This window comes from Guillardia theta (assembly GCF_000315625.1).
Source record: "Guillardia theta CCMP2712 unplaced genomic scaffold GUITHscaffold_38, whole genome shotgun sequence".
NCBI classification, from domain to species: Eukaryota; class Cryptophyceae; order Pyrenomonadales; family Geminigeraceae; genus Guillardia; species Guillardia theta.
The window spans coordinates 373,135-393,680 of NW_005434636.1; the positions used below are offsets into that span (position 1 = coordinate 373,135).

The 20,546-nt window shown below is 50.0% G+C and overlaps 4 protein-coding genes across 4 annotated transcripts; 1 reads left to right on the plus strand and 3 right to left on the minus strand.

Moving 5' to 3' along the window:
- Positions 1–29: 29 nt before the first annotated feature.
- Positions 30–2,270, minus strand: GUITHDRAFT_71944 (hypothetical protein; the record flags this gene model as incomplete). Its single annotated transcript, XM_005831789.1, has 5 exons — positions 30–200; positions 625–782; positions 1,665–1,823; positions 1,894–2,037; positions 2,093–2,270. 5 exons carry the CDS (start codon positions 2,268–2,270, stop codon positions 30–32), a joined length of 810 nt encoding a protein of 269 aa, XP_005831846.1.
- Positions 2,271–6,783: 4,513 nt separating this feature from the next.
- Positions 6,784–10,644, minus strand: GUITHDRAFT_109288 (hypothetical protein; the record flags this gene model as incomplete). Its single annotated transcript, XM_005831790.1, has 21 exons — positions 6,784–6,830; positions 6,877–6,939; positions 7,088–7,155; positions 7,318–7,350; positions 7,395–7,432; positions 7,574–7,648; positions 7,725–7,763; positions 7,807–8,302; positions 8,372–8,508; positions 8,560–8,661; positions 8,807–8,857; positions 8,904–8,939; positions 8,986–9,060; positions 9,106–9,282; positions 9,583–9,612; positions 9,656–9,733; positions 9,786–9,881; positions 9,938–10,035; positions 10,085–10,130; positions 10,184–10,276; positions 10,324–10,644. 21 exons carry the CDS (start codon positions 10,642–10,644, stop codon positions 6,784–6,786), a joined length of 2,199 nt encoding a protein of 732 aa, XP_005831847.1.
- Positions 10,645–11,981: 1,337 nt separating this feature from the next.
- Positions 11,982–17,741, minus strand: GUITHDRAFT_109289 (hypothetical protein; the record flags this gene model as incomplete). The annotated part of the gene is made up of 22 exons (XM_005831791.1): positions 11,982–12,029; positions 12,073–12,164; positions 12,215–12,288; positions 12,335–12,383; positions 12,431–12,497; positions 12,545–12,619; positions 12,668–12,713; positions 12,761–12,957; positions 13,012–13,050; positions 13,096–13,149; positions 13,197–13,239; positions 13,290–13,344; positions 13,397–13,457; positions 13,508–13,567; positions 13,614–13,655; positions 13,703–13,777; positions 13,830–13,945; positions 13,991–14,048; positions 14,101–15,654; positions 15,703–17,042; positions 17,090–17,172; positions 17,662–17,741. 22 exons carry the CDS (start codon positions 17,739–17,741, stop codon positions 11,982–11,984), a joined length of 4,308 nt encoding a protein of 1,435 aa, XP_005831848.1.
- A 186-nt stretch (positions 17,742–17,927) lies between these two features.
- On the plus strand, positions 17,928–20,030 carry GUITHDRAFT_109290 (hypothetical protein; the record flags this gene model as incomplete). The annotated part of the gene is made up of 5 exons (XM_005831792.1): positions 17,928–18,106; positions 18,154–19,246; positions 19,292–19,458; positions 19,645–19,803; positions 19,856–20,030. The coding sequence occupies 5 exons, from the start codon at positions 17,928–17,930 to the stop codon at positions 20,028–20,030; spliced, it is 1,773 nt and encodes a 590-aa protein (XP_005831849.1).
- Positions 20,031–20,546: the final 516 nt, after the last annotated feature.

Here is a 20,546-nt window from a genome sequence, read left to right on the forward strand (position 1 = left end):
AAATAATGAGTCGCTTTCCTCAAAGAGCTTCAGTTCGCCTCACCAGAGTTTTTCTTTGTGTAGCCTCCGAACAAAAACAAGTCATTGCCTATGGCTGCCATCCCCACCTTGTAACGAGCTGAAGGCTGAGCTCCAGCAGCAGCAACGATGCTCCAGCGGTAGCTTGCGACGTCCAACATGTAAAGGTTAGTGTCTTCACCCTCAAGGTAGTCTTACATGTCATGTCAGCGTCGCGAAAGACGGCAGCAACGTCATTACCTTTTATCGCGTTGGAGGAGCCGCCGAAGAGGTAGATTAGACTTCCTACTGCAACCATGGAGTGCCCGAATCGTGCAGGAACGGTCACACCCACTGTGGTGATAGAGTCCCAACGCCTCGTGGTGCTGTCGAACTTGTGCAAGGACGACTCGGCAGCTGAGAGGCTGTCAGATCGTGATGGGGAGGACGAGGGGAGAGACAGAGGAAGGGGCAGGATGAGAGGTCAGAACCGGAGTGAGTGAGTGAGTGAGTGAGGGAGGGAGGGAGGGAGGGAGGGAGGGAGGGAGGGAGGGAGTGAGGGAGGAGCGGTAGGCGGAGAGTAGAGGAGCTGAGAGGAGGGGAGAGTATCTCACCGGATGAGTAGACGGTGGATCCTCCGTAGAGGTAAATGTCGGTTCCTACTGCTGCCATAGCTTGTCCGTAACGTGACTGGGGGCGATAGCCTGTTTGACTGATGTCGGCCCACGACTGTGACGACGTGTCGAAGGCGTACATGTCATTCTTCGTTTGCCCACTGCTGTCAACTGTTTGCCGCATAGTCAACGAGCCATTGAAACAGCTCCAACATTCTCTTACATATGCTTGAATAGTACTCGAAGCCACCCCAGAGGTAGACCACTCGCCCGATAGTGGCTGACGACATGGCGTAACGAGGGTTCGACATGGATGAGCTGGTCGACGACAAACTCCATCGCTGAAGTCTCGAGTCGAAGATCAACATCTTGTTGTAACCTACTCGTCGTCAGCAAGCGGAAGTGGGGGGGTAGCGAGAGTCACTTGTCTGCGGTAGAGGGGAAGAGCCTAATGTGTAACCGCCATACACATACAGGAAGTCCCCGACTGCTGACATTGTATGTCCGCTCCTTCCTAGCACCAGGCGCCCGTCATCAAAGTTTTGAACTGTCCAGGCCATGTCCGAGGAATCGAAGATGTTTGGATCTGCCGTCATGCCTGCTCCAAAGTCATAACCATGAATGACTAGGAATCAACCTCACCAGTTAATTCTGAGCCTCCGACAATGAAGAGCTCTTTGCCAATCGATGACATACTGCAGCTATCAAGCAAACGAGGGTATGCATCGTTGGTGAATTTCCAGGCATTCAAGCTTGAATTGTACTCGAACCTTCCTTGTGAGATCATACCTGTAAAGGAATGAGTCAAACAAGACGAGCTCATAAACTTGTCTTTACTGGTATCTGTCGAAATCTTCCCACTATACAAAAGCAACGTTTCTCCGGCTGCAGCAAAAGCGAACTGAGATCGATTGGATGGAATTTGCCCTTGACTTGTCACATGACTCCATTCAACTCTGTTCGTATCAAACTTGTACATGTCGTTTTGCAAGACGACGCCTTTGCCTGTATGAATGGAATATCAACACATCAATGAGTCTCTGGAATATTAACCTGGCATCGTCCCTTCTCCTCCGAAAACGTATATTATGTTTGATATTGCTGCCATTCCAAAGAAAGCGCGTGATGAAGGCATTCCTCCGGTTGAGTTGAGTACAGTCCACTGATTGTTGACGATGTTGAAGGTGTATAGGTCTTGCAGGTAGATGTACTCTGTGTCAACAAGTCAACATCAAACCAACGTGAGCCTGTTCAGGATTACCTGAAGATGTGGCGTTGTAACTTGCTCCTCCGAAGACGTATATCAGAGTGCCAACCGCAACCATGCCATGTCCATGACGATGGAGTGGTACATTCTCGGTGGAGCTTATACGGGCCCACTCAAACGTTTTCAGATTCAGCTTGTACATCAAGTTGCTCGTGAGATCTATTTTGTTTGTATTTTAGCCCGAAACAACAACCGCATAGCAAGACTTGCTTACAGTCAGACTTGCTTGCCCCTCCGAAATGGTAGGCAAACTCGTTGACAACCACCAAAGACATATTTACAAGGGCTGGTGGCACATTGCCGCTGGTCTGAACCTCCAACCATTTCGCGTTCGTGGAACTGAAACGATACAGAGCTAACAACTTATCTGTCTCATGAGTCAAGTCAAACATCAACATACGCATGATAACGCCTGACCGTCCGAATTGTTCTTTCCCAACAGGTACAGCGAGTCCTCGAAAGAGGCCATGGAAAGGCCAACCTTGTTCAACGGGCCCCCGCTAGAGCTGTTGTACGTCCACGTCCCTTTCAAAACGTCCAGAGAGTACACGCCATTCATCTGGTTGTTGAGATCTGCATGAAGGAAAGAAAACAGCGTCAGCCGTCAAATCTTTCTCGATCCAAGGTCGCCAACCGAGTCCGTCACCTCCCCCATAGACGTAGACCTGAGCGCCATTCGTCGCCACTGCTGAAACCAGTCGGTTTCCAGGAGAAATCTTGGTGAGGTCTGACCAGCTGTTGTAATCATTGGACGCAGATGAGAGGAGAGGTAGTAGAGCACAGACAAGAAGAACTAGCAGCATGCTTCGGTGGGCTGGAGGCTCCATAGCGATCCCTTTCTGCCAAACTCGCCCCCTAGCCATTGCGAACTCTGGACGGAGACACTACCCTAGTCTATCCCAGTAAAAGTACCCACCTTCACACCTCCTGTTATTGGCCTTGTCATGGAAATTAATTTTCCAGGTACCCCTACCATACCCTTCCCCCTGCATCTCTGGGATAAACCACCCCCATTTGCCCTTTCAAGTGACTCCTTGTTTATCTATTAGCCACCCACCCTCTCTAATGTTGAACTCAGGTTTTTGCCAGCAACATACCACCCCTACTAGGAAATAACCTATGTGCATGTGGGAAAGGACCCCTCCTTTTCAGTCAAAAACGAAGTTAAGATTTTGTTGACCCATACCCCCCTGTCAGGGCTCTGTTAAAATTTTCAACCTTTACCGTCAAACTTTCAAAACCCGTGACCGTTGAGCTCGGGGACCCTGCCTCTGTGAAAGTGAAAAATGAGGGGATAATTTGAAAAAATTTAACGCTCGTGTGATCTGAACTGATCTTCTTTTTTCCGCACTCATCAAGTCAAATTTCTTGAGCCAGGGGCTGACCGTTCGCCTCGACCGTCATTAGTACTACTACTCAAAGTTAAGTTAAAAATCAGTACGGTAACAATAGCCAGTGAGTCTCTGTGACACCTCGGGCGCCCCCCGGCCGGGCTCCTTGAAGAACCCTCATACAGCATACCCGGAAATAGATCGAAAGCAGTGGATCGAAAGCTGGATCGAAAGGCATTCCATACCCTACGACTATGCTGCTGCTGCTGCTCTTGCTCGCCTCTTGCTCATGATCCCAACTCTTCATGAGTTCTCCGTCTTCCTCTTCTTCACATCTTTTGACTTCCATTGAAAGTTTCCTGCTTCCCTCGTCTCGTTCAACTCGTCTCCTCTATCTGCTATGTGTGACCCTGTTCGCCCATCCATTCCTTGCCATAATTCTTAGTCCGCATTCCATTCTTCCTTTCCTTGCCTTCTCTTTTTGTTGTTTTGAAAGCCCCAGAAAGCTTCCTTCAGCCACTTCGCTGTTTTCTCTTTACAGTTAGACTTTCCTAGCCCATGTAGTGTTTCCCTGACCCAATCTTGACTGTTTTCGTTCCTTCTCAAGTTATCTTTTTGTATCCGTGAACTTGTTGGATGAAGTTCTTTTCTGACTCTTTTCTTCAGGAAATGCTACGGAAATCGATCTCTTATCAGTTTTAGCCACACAGACGCTATCAATGCAGGCTCACGTTACAACTTCAGGGAGGAGGTTGAATCTTCTGAAACTAGTGGGTACCATCAGTGGTGTATTGTTAGCTGTTGTCGTTTGCGTATTCTTGGTCTATGGTGGATCGGGTCATGAATCATCCTTAGCTGCGAGATACACAAGCTTGTGGGAGTCAGATGACAGTCCCAATCATGACCCATATTTCAACATCTTCGATTTCAACGGACAAGGTAGCCAGCTCGGCGTCAGCGGTCAGTCACACAAGCACTGGAGTGATCAGGTGGTGAGGGAGCGGGTCTGGGAAACTCTGAAGGATGTCAAGGCCATGGAAAGACACGTCAGAGAGCAGAATGACATGAACAACCGGATGAAGAAAGAAATTAACAAGCTCTCTAGTGAGGCTGAAAATGAAAAGAAAGTGATCAAAGATCTTATCAATCAAGGGATGTTGGACATCAGCGACAAAATTCAGCTGTTGAAGAATGCTGCTGCTGCGAATGTCACTGCAGTAGAGGAGTTTTTGAGAAGAATCGAGTCAGAGCAGAGGCAGAAGCAAAAGGAACAAGACAACGCTATCCAGTTGTTAGCTCAGAAGCACAAACAACTGCAAGATTCTGCAACCCAGAAGTTTCAGAATATTGATGAGCAAGTCAGTGCAGCGCAGAAATCGTTGAAAGAAGCCGAAACAAAAGTTGCATCTGAGAGAGATGACGTCCAGAACCTCATTATGAAAAGAATCCAAAGCGACATCAGTGGACTGGATCAGGAGATGAGAAATCGTCTGGAATCAGAAAGGGGGAAGATAAGCTCAGTCATCAGTGCTGGTCTGAAAGAGCTAGATGGAAACATTTCAGATTATTCGTTGCGGACAGGCGTGAAAGTTGCACAATTGATGAGCCGTGTTACGAATTTGAAAGCAAAACAAAAGAAGATAGCGGATGATCAACAAAATGAAATACTCGGCATCCAGAATGATCAAAATACATTCAAACAATCTACTTTGGACACGCTTGAAAAGCTCCGGGTTGCCGTGGAAAATACCAGACAGAAGCTTGAAGATGCAGAGAAAGCCCTTCGTGATGAAGAGAGTCTGCGGAAGCAAGTAGAGGCCAAAGAAATGCAAGGAGCAACCTCTAAGCTGAACGATGCAGTCACTCAGGAACTGACACAGTCAGAATCTGACATTGATCATCAAATCAAGAATGATAAGAGCTGGCTCCAAGGCACTTTGAAGAATGTTAATGATGAGATGGACTTCAACGTGAAAGACTTTCACTCCAAGCTTGCGCAGCTCAAAGGCAAAACAGATACAGAAGATGTTGCTCAGAAGAAGAAGCTCCAAGAGGTCAGCAGCTCGGTAAGCAAGTACTTCACAAGAGCGGGAGAAGAACTTTCAATGCTTCAATCCAATGTGAGCAACATGGCACAGCAAATTCAGCAGTCGAATGTAGATGTAAGACATGAGCTTGAGATGAAAGTTGAAGAATTGAAGTCAGAGCTGGTACGGAGGGTGAGGGAACTCAAGCAGGGTGTGTCTCAGAGCCTGCTGTCTGCAGAACTCGCCATGAAGCAAAACTTCTCGCAAGCAGAAAGCTCCTTACATTCCCAGATATCAGAAGAAATGTCTCAAGCTACGAAGTTGGCGACCGATGTGTCAGAGGAGATGGAAAGAACCACCGACGAACAGAGCAAAGTGAACAAGAACAACAAAGAAAGAATTGACCAACTCTCTGATCAGCTTCAGTCTCAGCAAAAGTATACTGCAGAGGACTTGCAGGCTTTGGAGAATCAAGTCAAGAAGAGTGCGGAAACGGTGAAGAAGGCCAGGAGCCAGCTGGACAACGATGGATCTCAGCTTGAATCGAAGCTTCGATCTCGTCTTGAGTCGGCCTTGGAGTCGATTCGCATGAATATCAGCACCACGCTTATGAACAGCAAGGAAGCCATAACGACTCAGTTTGCCAAAGGGAGGGACAAGGTGCAGAACGCGATCCAGGATGTGAAGGAGGGCACGTACAACTCTCTGCAGTCGTACAAGGAAGCCCTCCGGCTGCTCTCTCAGGACGTGCGAGAAAACACTTACGCGACCGACAGGATCATCAAGAGTGCAATGATGTCGCAGACCTCCTTCACTCAGGACAGCACGGAAGCTCTTGCAAAGGTCCGTCGATCCTTGGAGCAGACGCAGAAGTCGCTGGAGAAGGCCAACGACGACTTTGCAGGTTTGACTTCCCTGGGATGTGAAGGTCGCTGATCCCTCTGCTGCAGCGAGACTCCGCAACCGAGCGGCGGAGCTGGAAGGAGAGATGGACAGGAAGTTCAAAGACGCGCAAAGACAAGTCGACGAGAAGCTGAGCAGAGAGGCTGAGCTGCTGCAGACGGTGATGAGCTGATCTCGTGCCAGTCAAGTTTGACACTTCGCCGCAGGCTCACGATGCGCTGCACGAGGCGATCGAGGCGCATGAGGAGGCGTCGGCGGCGAAGCAGAAGGAGAGGGAGGAGAAGCTGAAGGCGAGGAGAAGAGGAGACGGCCGTTGATAACTGACTTGCCGACAGGACTTGGCCAAAGACCTGCAGACTCTGCGCACTGCAATGGTGAAGCTAGAGCAGTCTCAAGGTAGATCTGTCGCCTGTCAGCCGTTGGTGGGCCGTTTGATTTGGGGTGTGAGCAGGTGACGGGAAGAGCGAGGGAGCAAGGCGGGATGGGGGAGGAGACGAGAAGAACGTGAGGAGGAAAGAGGCTATGAGAAGGTTGTATTCTAAACATGCGAGGAGACCCTAAGCGGTCGGTCGCGGGCTGTCTTAACAGAAACTTTAGACCCTCGAACGAGAATGAAGGGAAAGATCAGAATCTTGATGTTGTCATCATCTCGACTTGTTCTTTCTCCTCTGCCTGTTGTCTGCACCGAAACCTGAAGGTCCCCGTCAGCTGTCAAGCACTTGTGGTTGGAGTTGCACCTTTGCTCACTGGCGCTCTCTGCGACTTCCTCTTCTTGGCCTTGTAGTTGTCCGACGTTTCATCTGAGGATGTACTTCATATCAGCCCTGCTCCTCCATCTGCTATTCCGATTTCTCCCACTCTCCTTCCTCCATTCCGTGTCTTCCTCCCTCCATGGGTTTCCCCTGCCTCCTCGCTCCGTCCCTTACTCCTTCCTCTCTCATTCTCTACCTGCGCGTGTCCTCGAGAGAGTTTCAGTCGACGACAACAGAAAGCGTAAAGTTGCTGACTCTTCGTCCCTGGAACGAAACTGTAAGGTGAAACAGGAGAAGGCGGAAACATGTTAGAAGGCAGGAGGAGGAGACATAAAGAGGACGGCGGGTGGAGGGCGGAGGGTGGAGGATAGAGGAGGGAGGAAGAGCAGGGGAGAAGCGGGCAGGAAGGAGGAGATCAGAATAGACCTGTTGTCGCTTTTGTCCTCTTCGCTCTCACGACTGCAACAGATGAGACGGAGGAACGACACTTCAGATCCTCTCACCTCTCTCCTCCTCTCATCGAAACTTCTCCGTCGAGTCCCTGCTCCGCGTCACTTCTTCCCTCCTCCAAACACACCTCTTCCCATCCCCTGCATCACCACACTGCCCTCCTGCCCTCCTGCCCTCCTGCCCTCCTGCCCTCCTGCCCTCCTGCCCTCCTGCCCTCCTGTACTTGATCTACCTCAAGCTCTTCACGTGCTGTCTTCTCCTCCGCTGCCCTCCTCGCCTCCTTCACTGAGCGATCCGCCGCATTTCTCTGCAGAAGAAATTAGCCACCGCTGCCACCCTCCTGCTCCCTGTCCTCCTTGGCCTCCGCCTCCTCCTCGTCCTACCAGCTCCTGCTCTGCAGCTCTCCTCTCCTCGTATGCAACCTGTGCAGGGTATTACAATCCCTTCCTTGCCTTCTCACTTTACCTCCGCTGCCCTCCTCGCCTCCGCCTCCTCCGCTGCCCTTCTCGCCTCCGCCTCCTCTGCTGCCCTCCTCGCCTCTGCCTCCTCTGCTGCCCTCCTCGCCTCTGCCTCCTCCGCTGCCCTCCTCGCCTCTGCCTCCGCTGCTGCCCTCCTCGCCTCCACCTCCGATGCTGCCCTCCTGGCCTCCGCCTCCGCTGCTGCCCTCCTGGCCTCTGCCTCCGATGCTGCCCTCCTCGCCTCTGCCTCCGATGCTGCCCTCCTCGCCTCCGCCTCCGCCTCCTCTGCTGCCCTCCTCGCCTCCTCTGCTGCCCTCCTCGCCTCCGCTGCTGCCCTCCTCGCCTCCGCCTCCGATGCTGCCCTCCTCGCCTCCGCCTCCTCCGCTGCCCTCCTCGCCTCCGCCTCCTCCTCTGCTGCCCTCCTCGCCTCCGCCTCCGATGCTGCCCTCCTCGCCTCCGCCTCCGCTGCTGCCCTCCTCGCCTCTGCATCCACCGCTGCCCTCCTGGCCTCCGCCTCCGCTGCTGCCCTCCTCGCCTCCGCCTCCTCTGCTGCCCTACTGGACTCCGACTACGCCTCTGCCTCCGCCTCCTCCGCTGCCCTCCTGGCCTCCGCCTCCTCCGCTGCCCTCCTGGCCTCCGCCTCCACTGCTGCCCTCCTGGCCTCTGCCTCCGCCTCCGCTGCCGCCCTCCTGGTCTCCTCTTCTCGAGCCTGTGCAAGAAGATAAGGAGGCTGAGATGTGCTTGGCGCACTTTTTCTTACCCTCTCTCTCGCTTCTCTTCCCATCTTCTCCGCTGACTTCACAGCCTCGTCCAACACAAACCCGAAGCCTCGCCAGACATTCTCAGCCAACGACTTGCCAGCCTGCGTCCTGGTCAGACCCTGTCTTTCCCTCCTCCTAGTTCTCGCGTCGCCGTTCCTCCTCGTCCCTCAAAATGATCTTTTGTGCCTCTACTTGCCTCCTCCTCTTCCTCCTCTTCCTCCTCTTCCTCCTCTTCCTCCTCCTCACCCCTGCAACAAGCTCGCGAGCTGAACGGCTGATGTCCTCGACCGGCCGCTGCTGCTTCAACGATGTCAAGGAGCACAGGGAGGAGTACGAGCGAGACCTCATCGGGGGAGATGGCGGGAGGAAGAGAAGAATCCTAGCACGGCTGGTCAAAGTAGGGGAGGGAATATCAACTCGCCCACCAGAAGTTTCTCCTCCTCCTCCTCCTCCTCCCCTGTCATCTTCTTCTCAAACTGCAATGCCCCGGTGAGCCTCATCTGCAGGACGGTCATCGCGGAGCTAGCAAGTCTTCCTCTGCGTACCTTCGCTATTCCTGCAGGGCTGGCTGTCCAGGGAAGAGGAGGAGGGTCTGAGTCCGGAGGAGGAGGAGGCAAGTAGGTGAGGGAGGAGACGACGTCGGGGGAAGGAGCCCACACTGCAGTCTCGCTCAACACTCGCAGCTTCTCCTGCCCGCTGCCTGTCGAGACCTCCAGCTCCGCCTGCTCGAGTGGAATTAAGAGCAGACAAGACGAGCTGCGGTGGGAGGGATCGAGACAAGAAGATGTAGGAAGGGACGATACGAGAGGAGAGCAGGGAGCGTGGATTCACAGCAGGAGAGGGAAGGATTGCACAGCAGAGATTTTTGGAGGAAAGAAGAGGAATGGAAAGGATAGGAAATTTGAGGGTTCATGAGACAAGCGGGCAAGCGGTAGAATGTAGGGGAGAAGATTTCTGGTAGAATGAGGACAACTACAAGACAACGCAAGGACCTGCCATGGCAAGCCTTTGCGTCCTACAACCTTTCCAAACTGTACGATCCCGTCCGAGACCTTCAAGCTGTCAAGAGGAGAAGCAGCAGCACAAGAGAAATACCGGGAAGAAGATAAGGTCCCCGACATTGCACCTCTCCGGTCGGTAGTAGTCCTCCCCTTCCCTCCAGACGTTCTGAACCTGAGGCGACCAAAAGATCAGCCATGGCGATGGGAGATGTCGTATCCTTTACCGTGATGCCGACGAGCTTCTCGTTTCGATCGTCGCCGAGGTCTCTACTCGGTGCATCCCCCCGACAACCTTCGTCTTCGCTCCAACTCTTCTCAGGCTGCAGGTGAGGGTGAGACCTGGCTCACGACATGTGAAGACTCTTGCCGAAGTCACGAATCTCTTGGAGGGGGAGAAGGCTTCAAATGTGATGGAAGTGAGGAGCGCGATGGAGGACGGGGAAAGCTTTTTGATCTCCTGCCCGTTCTTGGTCCCTACGTAGTTCATGTCAACGGTGACTCCAAACCGGGGGCAGGGGGGCACCAGTACTCTTTGATGAGGGAGAGCTTTCCTGCGCAGCGAGACAGACCTGTTGCAACAAGCTCAGCAGCAGTCAGACTTGCCTGCCCCACATCTACCCACCTCGAACTCGTTGGCTGCCCCAATGCCGACGATCTCGCCGAATCGCCTGGACGAGCCCTGGTCCTCGAAGATCACAAGGTCCCCCACCTTGTGCTGCAGAACTCCTCAACAACAGCAGGCAACTCAGCACAGATATCAACCTCTGAGCTCCGGAAGTAATCCACGCCCTCCGTGAACGAGCTGGGGATCTCCTTTCCGACTAGCTTCCCGTACGTCAGACAGCTCCACTCCAACAGGCCGCCTCTCCTCGCCGACGATGGCGCTTTCGCATGCACCGACCACCTGCTCGCCAGCAGCCCCCGATTGTACAAGGTCGATCGAAGTGATGGGCATGAAGACAGGGTGAAGGCAGAACACTGCTGGCGGCTGATTATGATGACACAACAAAGCCACAAGAATCTGCACAGCATCTGCTGTCGAATGCAGAACAGATTTCGGAAACAAACTTTGAAGCGAACCATGTTTGCATCGAGAGATAGTGTTCAACTCCTTCAATCACTGAGCGCCTGCTTTCACAATTATGTCAGAATGTTTGAGAAAACCAGACGGATTGTAACAGCAGTCGGAGAAGACAATCTTGAAATAGAACACATAGACGAAGGGAAAGACAGGAGAGAAGAATGCTAGAAGAAAAGACTCTCTAGAGCAAAAGGATCACGAGGAATTTATGAGACGATTAGAAAGAGGAAGACATGATGACTAGGATGGAAGACGGAGGAATTCAGAGAGGTGCAGGGACGAGAAGGCAAGGGAGGGAGGGAGGGTGAGAGGAAGGAAGCAGAGGAGGGAGGAGGAGAGGGAGAGGAGGAAAAGCAGGAAGGGAACGGAGAGAAGTAGTGAGGAGACGAGGTTGCTAGCTGAGGGTGAGGCGGGGAGCGCAAGGGTAGCGCCGAACTGCAAGCATCGGGGATTTGCATCCCTCGATACAGATTCTTGGTTGGTATTGTGGGGGGTGGGGTGCCAATCTGAGGCCTAGGGGGTACTCAAAATACCCTACGCTATTCAAATAAGTCTCTCTAGAGCGAAAGGTAGGGGTCCAGAAGATGGGGTGTCAGTCACAAATAACCCCCACCCCCCTGGTCACCTTGGTCGCCTCCGTCGCTCAATGTTATAAGTGGATGACTGCTGATGATCTACCCCTACCCCATGGATGACTGCTGATGACCCAACCCACTGAGCCGGCCCCAGAAAGGTGGATCCCGATGTGATGAAGATGAGATGGAGGTGGATTGAGATGCATAGTAGATGCGACGAGATGGCGCCGGCGAGGAGAGGAGGAGAGGAGGAGAGGAGGAGAGGAGGAGAGGAGGAGAGGAGGAGAGGAGGAGAGGAGGAGAGGAGGAGAGGAGGAGAGGAGGAGAGGAGGAGAGGAGGAGAGGAGGAGAGGAGGAGAGGAGGAGAGGAGGAGAGGAGGAGAGGAGAAGACATGGAAATAGAAGATGAATCTAGCAAAGTGAGAGTTGTAACAAGTGGATGGCAATGGAAGCAAGGGAAAGGTGATTATCTGGGGGAGATAGATTTGATTGTGAGGGGGGGAGCAGACAATGAGACATCAGATCTAGAACAGACAGAAAATGGTAGAGAATATCAGATACTAGGACAGAAAGAAAATGGTAGAGAATATCAGATACTAGGACAGAAAGAAAATGGTAGAGAATGCAACACGGGAGACGACAACGATTCTCAGGAGCAAAGTTTTAGGGTCATGGGGAGTCGAGGAATATCAAAGCAAAGCATCACATATGAGTTTTGAAATTTCTTGATTCACATTTAAAATTGATAATGGACACATGACCTTCTATCTGGGCTTCTTCTTCTTCTTCGTCTTTTCCTTCCCCTTCCCAGCCTTCCAGGATTGTCAAACTTCGAAAGGAACGGGACGACGTTACCTTACTACTCGTCTTCTTCTCCTCCTCCTCCGCAAGAAGTTCTTGGGCGACCTTCTCGGCAGCAAGATGTTTCTCCATGGCATCGTCAACGACTAAAGAAACATCACTCGTCAGTGCCTCTCCATCCGTCCGATGCCCTTACAGCAAGGATCAGCCATCCTCTCCGCCTGACTCGCAAGGTTCCCCTCCTGATTGAGCTTGCTCGGGTCGAGTCCCCTGCCGTCACTTTGATCAGTCGGGAGCCGGGAGCTCTTGGCATCACAATTTCCGACGCTTATCGTCCTTGTGTGCTGATACTTCCATCCTGAACGCTTCCCCGGGTACGTCAGGACGTTACCAAGGAGCGGTGAACAGCTACCTGAAGCCAGAGGGTCTGAAAACCCGGCATTCGATCCCTGAATCAACTCGTCCGGGTGCAACTGATACTGAAGTAGCACAAGTCAGGGCCCCTTATTGACCCTCCTGTCTCGACCTCCTCAGACATGTAGACAGTCGGTTCAGCATCAACGGCCCTCATGAGTAAATCCTCGGCCAGTCTCTGATATGTCTGAAATCGAGACGAGTCAGAGTGTGGGTAGGATGGCGAGAGAAAGACCTCGGATCCAGTTTGAGAAGCTAGTTGGGACAACATGTGAGAATAGCTGAACGTGAAGGTGAGGGGTGGTCACTGAGACGAGAAAGAACGTACCAGTAAAGAGTTGGGATGTTGGATGGATCCATTTTGAGCGCTTGCTGAAAGTAAGACTCCCCAGTCTTGTGATATCTAGTCAAAGTCGAGGAGCATGACGCGGAGCGATCAACCTTGAAGTCTTGCTTCAGGTCAACTATCAGATGTCCAAGGTTGCAAAGAGCATAAGGGTACGTTGGCTGGATGGCGAGAGCTCTCTGATTCATCGATTCAAGGTCACAGCTAAGTAGAGGATCGTACTCTGAACGCACCTTGAAAAGATGCTCAGCTCCTTCAAAGTTCTCGTGAACCTGCACGGATGTCAAACGTTGCACTCGCGGGAGAGGACATATCACCTCATGCAGGTACAACCCATAGTTTGTGAGCACGATGGGATTGTTGGGATACAGCTGGAATAGATTCAGCACAGACGTCTATCTCGGGCCGACGATGACACCTCTACAGCTTGCATGTGCACGTGCTCTGCCTGCTTTTCATCCCTTCGTTGCCGCTTTGATCACAGGCAAGTGGAAGAGAGGGAAGTTCAGACCTTGATTGCAAGAATACGGCAAAATTTTGTAGGACAAGTCTGTCTGCAGGTCGGACTGCATACGAGTCAAAGGAAAATTCACACGGAATTGTAGCAAGAAAATGTACTGGAAAGGGCTCTCGTGAACAGATTCTGGATTTCTGGCATCCCGTTGTTTGTTCGCCTTTGCTGACAAAGGATAGAATCAAAAAAGGCTGATACCTCCTGACGATGGATACCAGGAAGGAAGCTAAGTTGACAATGGTGTTTGTATCATGTGGAGCAAGCGATCGGGCAATCTACAACCGCACAAGTCAACCAAAATCAACATGAAAGGTTTGATACCGTTAAATGATTCAACGTTTCGCGCAGCTCATAAGGTGTTTCCTGGGGGAATCCGTCAGCATTTCGGGGAGAGATGAACTAGCTAGAACCTGATGTACAGCTGCGACTGCAAAGTGTGCCATGCTGTAGATCGGAGCTTGTCTTGTAACTTTCTTCAAAATGGCCTAGGTGAAAGGCTTAGACTCACTAACGCACAAGTAAAGGTATTTCAGCCACCAGCGCTTCGTTCCTGTTGCCCTCTACATTGTTCATGAAGGACGCTTGATTAACATTTGCTCCGATATGATTCGGTTGCAGCTCTATGGCTCTTTCATAAAGCATTTTGACCATGCCTTGCGCAAAGGTCAACCAAGATCTGTCAGAGGGTCTTTCCTTACGTTGGAGGCTCTTCATGTTGCTGAACTGCTTGGACAGCGATTGCGCCAGAATACAATCCTGCACATCATCTCATTGTCACTCATCAGAACTCCGATGAATTGATCAAGACCTGCAGGAATCCTCCCAAGTTTGCCAGCACTGTAGCCTCGTCGGGAGAAAGCCTTAAAGATTGTAGAAGCGCGTTCACAACATCGATCTCCTCATCCTGGATTATTCCTATTTCAATCAAGAGACTCGTGGTGTTTTCGAGGAAATTTATATCCACATGGTCCACTTCCACAGGGATATCACGGACATTGTTACTCCCGATCCATTTCTCTGCAGGGATTGAATGCTGTAGAATCTCAATGGTTGAATCTTTGACAATCCAGCCGCAGCTTGGCCAGTATTCTTTCCATGTGCTGGTCTGCGTGATCCAATGAATGGATGCGTCTCTTGAATAGTTGGAGTAGAAGGGGCTTGTAAGGCTCTTAGCAGATTGCGGGGTAATCCTACAATTGTGTTCGAGGTTGACAGCAAGGTTGTTGTAAGCAACGTTGTTCTGAGGATCAAGTTCAATGGCCTTTAAGAAGAGACGGTGGGATTCTGGATGTCCTTCCTCAAAGAAGAGCTGCCCTAATGCACAGAGGGCGTCTGATATACGACCTCGATATTCGCTTTGCAGCTCTGGACTCCAAGACCCTAGCACTTGCAGAAGATCTTTCCATGGAGAAATTTGGTTCTCTTTGAATGTTGCTGACGAATCCGAGTTGACTTTGGATTCGCTCAAAGGCATAAAGTGTGAATCAAGATTATGTTTCAAACTTGCAATGCAAGTCAACAGCTTTAGCTTCATATCCAAATCTGCTTCTTTGCTCAGGATCTTCTGACTGTAATCAATCTTCGAAGTGACATAGGAATTCAGGTCGCCAAGAATCGAATCTGCTTTGATCTGAACCTCATAGACATGCGCATTGTTGATCATGAGCCTTTCAAGTCTCCAGGGATCTACATCAACGAGCAGCTCAATAAACGTGCTCAACGATGTTGCCATTTGAAACTCAGGCCGAATTTTCAACAATTCTTCGAACTTGTCCTCATCACTCCCTTTTTCCTGGCAGATTGAAAGAGGAAACGAGTGATTTAAAAGATTAAAGTTCTGCAAAATTGCTAAATTCCGCACTGAATCAGAGTGATCAGGAGCGGTTTGGACAGCCAGCGATAGCAGAGCTTCTGCTTGGTGTATAGAAGCCTCGTCTTGCCTTGTCATGAGCAGCATCCCGAAATTGCACAAGGTCGGAACATGTGACGGGTTTACGCGAAGAGCTTGTTCGAAATGGTCTATTGCAGCATCTTCTTGGTTGAAAGCCTCGAACAGCAGCAGGCCTCGATTACACAACACTTCCACATTCGAAGGATCAAACTTCAAGGCTTCTTCGTAATATTTATCGGCTAGCTCGAAGTTGCTCCCTGTTGAATGATGAATCTGAGCGACCGATATGATTGAAGGAAGATGGAGGGGGTCGCTTTGAAGAGCTCGATAGTAATATTCCAATGCTGATGTATCATCTGAACGAAAGCATTGCAACATAAATGCATATTGCCAGAGTAGCTTTGGTCGATTGGGATGAAACATCAACGCATTCTTGAAAATCGTCTCAGCATCATTGAATCTGAGCGTTTTCTGTCGCGTCATGTCAGATGCACATGTACAAGAATTATACTATCATACCTGTAAGAAATTTCCGTATTCATGCACTGCATGGGGATGTGCAGGATGCAAGCTAAGGGCGTATTTCCAGGCCTTTTCCATTTCCTGCTCACAACTTGCAGTCTCTTCCACGTTTCCTGCTTCAGCGTGCAAAATCGCGACTTCATGCAGCAGCACCGCACATGCATGGCACACATCAGGTTCACTCGGATCAATGCTCAAAGAGATCTCAAGCAGGTCTTGTGCTTGCTTAACATCACCATACTCCTTGATAAAAAATCTTGCTAAATGTGAGTGCAACACGACGTCGTCCGGTGCCAGCTTTGCAGCTTCTCGAAACAGGTGAGAAGCTCGCTCAATGAAGACATCTCTTGCACAGCTTTGTCCACCAGGCATGATCATGGATTCATTCTCACCAATCAGGGTTGCCGCCTTCCAAATTGCCGTGGCAAGCATGTAAAGAGCGTGTACGTTTGCGGGATCATACGACAACGCGATCTGAAAAAGAGACTCTGCTTTCGGAGCTTGATCATAATAATCCAAGTAGATTTCTCCCATGTATGAAAATGCTCTAGAATAACTCGTTCGGCCGTCAGGACCTGCCGGATGTGAAACGGGCTTGTAAATCTCATCAGCATCTTCGTCAAAAACATGATGAAGTTTGTCCCGAGTTAGATTCAGGCAAGCGATCACTTCCTCATATGACATGTTGAGTTTCGAAGACTCAATAACCTCTCTAAGCTCATCGCTCTGCAAATATTCTGTGACGTTCTTGTAGAATTCATCCAAATCACCCACTTCTAGCCCGCTTTCAACGAGTTCCTCCCTTGTGGGTCGCTCATTCTCCTCTAACATGTAATATTCTTTGCTCTTTTCGTTAGGATCCATGCTGAGCACCATGTTGAGATACTTCATGGCCTTTTCCACATCCATCTCTTGTTTATACATCGAGTAGGCAAAGTTGCACATTGCATGGATATCATCACTCAAGAATTTGACCATGAAAGATTCCCACACAGGAGTGACAGTGACAGGTGGCCCGCCTTTAAGCAAGTTGTGCTTGCTCTGATTTCTGGCTTCATGTTCTTCCTCAAAGGCTTCCAGCAACATCAGAGTAATCTTCCGAGCGTCTTCTTCACTCGCAGCGGTAGGACCGTTATTTCTAACGAATTGATCGATTCGCTGCCTTAACCTGTTGGAGCAATCGTATCCTGCTGCGGCTTCGGACTCGCTGAGGGCCTCTGCTTCCGACTCGTACGAGTCATTTTGCTCGTTCGCGTCGTATGCCTTCCTCTGGCCTTCTGCATAAACCTTGAGGTCCTCGAGTTCTTGGTCGTTATCCGAAGGGTCTTCCATGTCACCTGTTTCGCTCAGCTCAGAAACGCCGGGCATCCCAAACAGAACTTACGCTGGGTGAACTCCTCTCCGGATCCTCTGAGACGGAGTATGCATGAGATCACATCCGCACAGCGCTGCGGGTTGCCCGATCCCCTGATCCGCAACATGGAGCAAGGGGAACCCACATTGTTCTCAGAAACAAGAGGAGGGAGGAGGAAGACAAGGAGCAGGAAGCGGGAGATATGATGTAGAGCAGTATGACTATGATAGGGAGGTGGGAGGGAGTGGGGCAGGAGGGGTACAGGAAGGGAGCACTGAAATTTCCCGCTCCACATGCGCCCCATAGCATGGAATCGGGAGAAAGTGTAATAGGTGGGGTCCCAATTCAAGCAAGTATGATATCGACTGTGAAAGTTTAATTTCAAATACTCATATTTCAAATACTCATATTTAAATATTCCAACACTGAAATATTACGAAAGACGACAGGGTGGGGGTGGCAGTTTCAACAGGATCACAATGGCTTGAATGGCGCGAGCGATAGCCTTTCTCCTCCTTCCATGCAGCATCTGCCTGCCTCCTTCCGTCCCTCAGCTTTCACCTGCATTCCTGCCATGCTTGTTCCCCCGTCCATCCCCTCACAGACAGACGTCAAGGCCGGTCGGCAGGGTCCCGAAGCTCTCATGCCATGTGCAGGAGTACCAGGTGAAGCCTAGCTCCATAGCTGTCTCTATGCTCTTCTTCTTTGACTTGATCGCAGCAACTAGATGTCTCTTCCCAGCAGAAGTTTGAAGCCAGGAATGTATCAACTTATACCTGGTCAGACCTCCTGCAGCTGGACTCAGCGAGACAGGTGAGGGTGATTTCCTATCTTGTTTCCCCTTGAGCGATCCGTTTTCTAGATTTCAATGCAGTCTGATGTTGACCGGAAATTGATGAGTTGGAGGGCTAGTGCGAGATCGAAGCCAGACCTGGAGGAATTCAACATCTTGAGTGACATGCAGTGGGAAAGAGTTCTTGAGGCCAGCATCCCTGTGGACTTCAAGCTCAAGTTATGGAAAAGCAAGAGTATCATGAAAGACAGAAGGTTTGATACTCTTTCTTGCCACCGTTGGGACCTCACTGTTGTCTTAGATGGTCATTGGATGATGCCCTGCTGTCGCTTGACTTCGAACACAACAAGCAGAAATGTCAAGTTGACAGCATGATTACAAGAAAAAAGGCTTCAGAATCTTCATATATCAATCCCCCAATCCATACTCTGAAGTCGAAGAACGATTTCGTGCAGCAGATTATCAGCACCCCTGAAGATCAAGCCTTGAAGCGAGGTTCTGCCTTGCTTGTTGAAATGAAATCCTATCGCATGGCACCTGATGTCAAGTTTTTCAACACTCTCATCGCAACGTGTGTGGGAAAGAATGCAAAACGAGGCATCCAGACGTCACCAAGTGACCCCTTCCAAGTCAGCAACCCTAGCAGCACCCAAGCAGTCCGCCGCGCAGTTGCAAGATCGGCTTCGCAGAGATGGTCGGACTGTACCGAAGTTTTACGGACGATGAGGGATCACGGTGTATCACCGGATGTTGTGACGTTGAACATTTTGGTGGAATCTTGTGTGAAATGCTCTGACAAGGGCCTTTCAAGATTGCAAAATGTCCAGAAGGCCTGCAGGTTGCTACACACTTTCGAAGCGGATCTCAACATAAAAGGAGACGTCGTGAGCCTTTCAACGATCCTGAATGGCTGCGCAACGGTCTTGAAAGATGTATCAGACAAATGCTGGAGGGATGTAAACTATACTGAGCTTGTATGCGCGAATCTCAGGATAGTAGAGTGGACTTTGCAGAAGATGGCAAAGGAGGGGATCGTTCCAAACATAGTGACATTTGTTTCGCTGCATGAAATTGTTCTTTACGCGCTTATTTTGGGACCAACAGACAAAACTTTCAAGGATCAAACAATCAAATTTTGTTCAAGTTTATCAGTGAGGATGAGAAGCTTTCAGGTAGTTCCAAACGGGTTTCTTCTGAATTCCATACTCAAAGCAATGGTCCTTGCATCCAAATCACAGTTGGGGACTGAGTATGCACAGCTGGCAGAAAATATGATCTCCTCTGCACTTTCCCAGGGAGCACAACCTGATATAGTGAGCTACAACATCCTGCTGCAAAGTTTGTTGAATATGCGAAATTTGCGAAGAAATTCCAGGACTGCCTATTTGGAGCGGGTGCAAAAATCAGCCATCAAAATATACAATCACGTTGCGTCGCAGAAAGGCGTGTCCCCTGACATTGTTACGTTTTCTATTTTCTTGAACATCTGCTCGTCAACATCACTGAATGATATCGACTTCCTCACAAATAGTGTGAAGATTCTTGATATCATGAGAGTTCTTGGAGTGAAGCCGAATTGTGCTACAACTTCCGCCTACATATCAGGGTATTGCCTAGCCCGTGGAAAGTGTCGTCAATCAAACTCGTTGCTATTTTCTCCGTCTATTCCAAGCCTTGTATTCAAAGATTCTAACAATGAGGAAGAATACCCCTCCCGGATCCTGAAATGCATGATGTCTTTGAATATGAAGCCATCAGTAGCGACGTTGTCAAGTCTTATTCTAGCCTGCAGTCATTCCAGTGATTCGCCAAGGACAAGTATTGCTCGTGGTTTACAGGCTATTGCATTTCTTGTTGGGAAGGGCGCAAAGCCTTCTCGGTCCTGGTACTTGGACCTTGTCAGGCTTGCAGTCAACCTTAATCAAGTCCTCTACATTGCTGCGCAGCTGCGGTGATACTTGACGGCTCTATCAACTTCAATTTCTGATGATCCCTCGTTGCAGGAAGTATGGGTTTGCACCAGACCTCGCATTTTACACCATCCCCTTCCATAACTTCTGCGCTCGTGGGGACGTGATCAATCTTGCCTCCGCATGGGCACTCTTGCTACAGATGCAGCTCGATGGAGTTCCTTTCGATTCCGGATTTTACAGAACGATTTTCAAAGCAGGTGCATGAATCTATATCGTGCACAGATTCCTACTCACATTGCCTCTCAGTTTCTAAACACAATAGCATCCAAACTGCAAAAGTGTCCTACGGTTTCTTCAAAAGATTGAAATTGTCGAGTTTACCTGAAGAGGTGCGACTTTGTTTGCAAGACGATTGCTCAACATTGACATGTCGCTTTGGAAGGTTTTTCTAAATATGATTTATTCCCTGGTAGAAGTTGGATTAGTCGATGATGCAGGTTGAAAATTCTTGAAATACTGAAATTTGAGCTCTGTCCATTAATGACAAATGACTTGGCATTTCAGTGCGAGTATGGCAACAAGCAGAATTTTTTCGCATGAAACTGCAGATCTCTAGGTAAATTTGAATATCTGCATCGATTCACAACTGAATTTGGATTGGTTAACAAGGTCCACAGCAAATATTGACAGAATTTGCTTGAATGAATTTTTCAGCAAGATCGAAGGGGTTAAAGACTAGCTTTCACATTTCTCATGTTTATTATCCCGCCTATAACTTGTA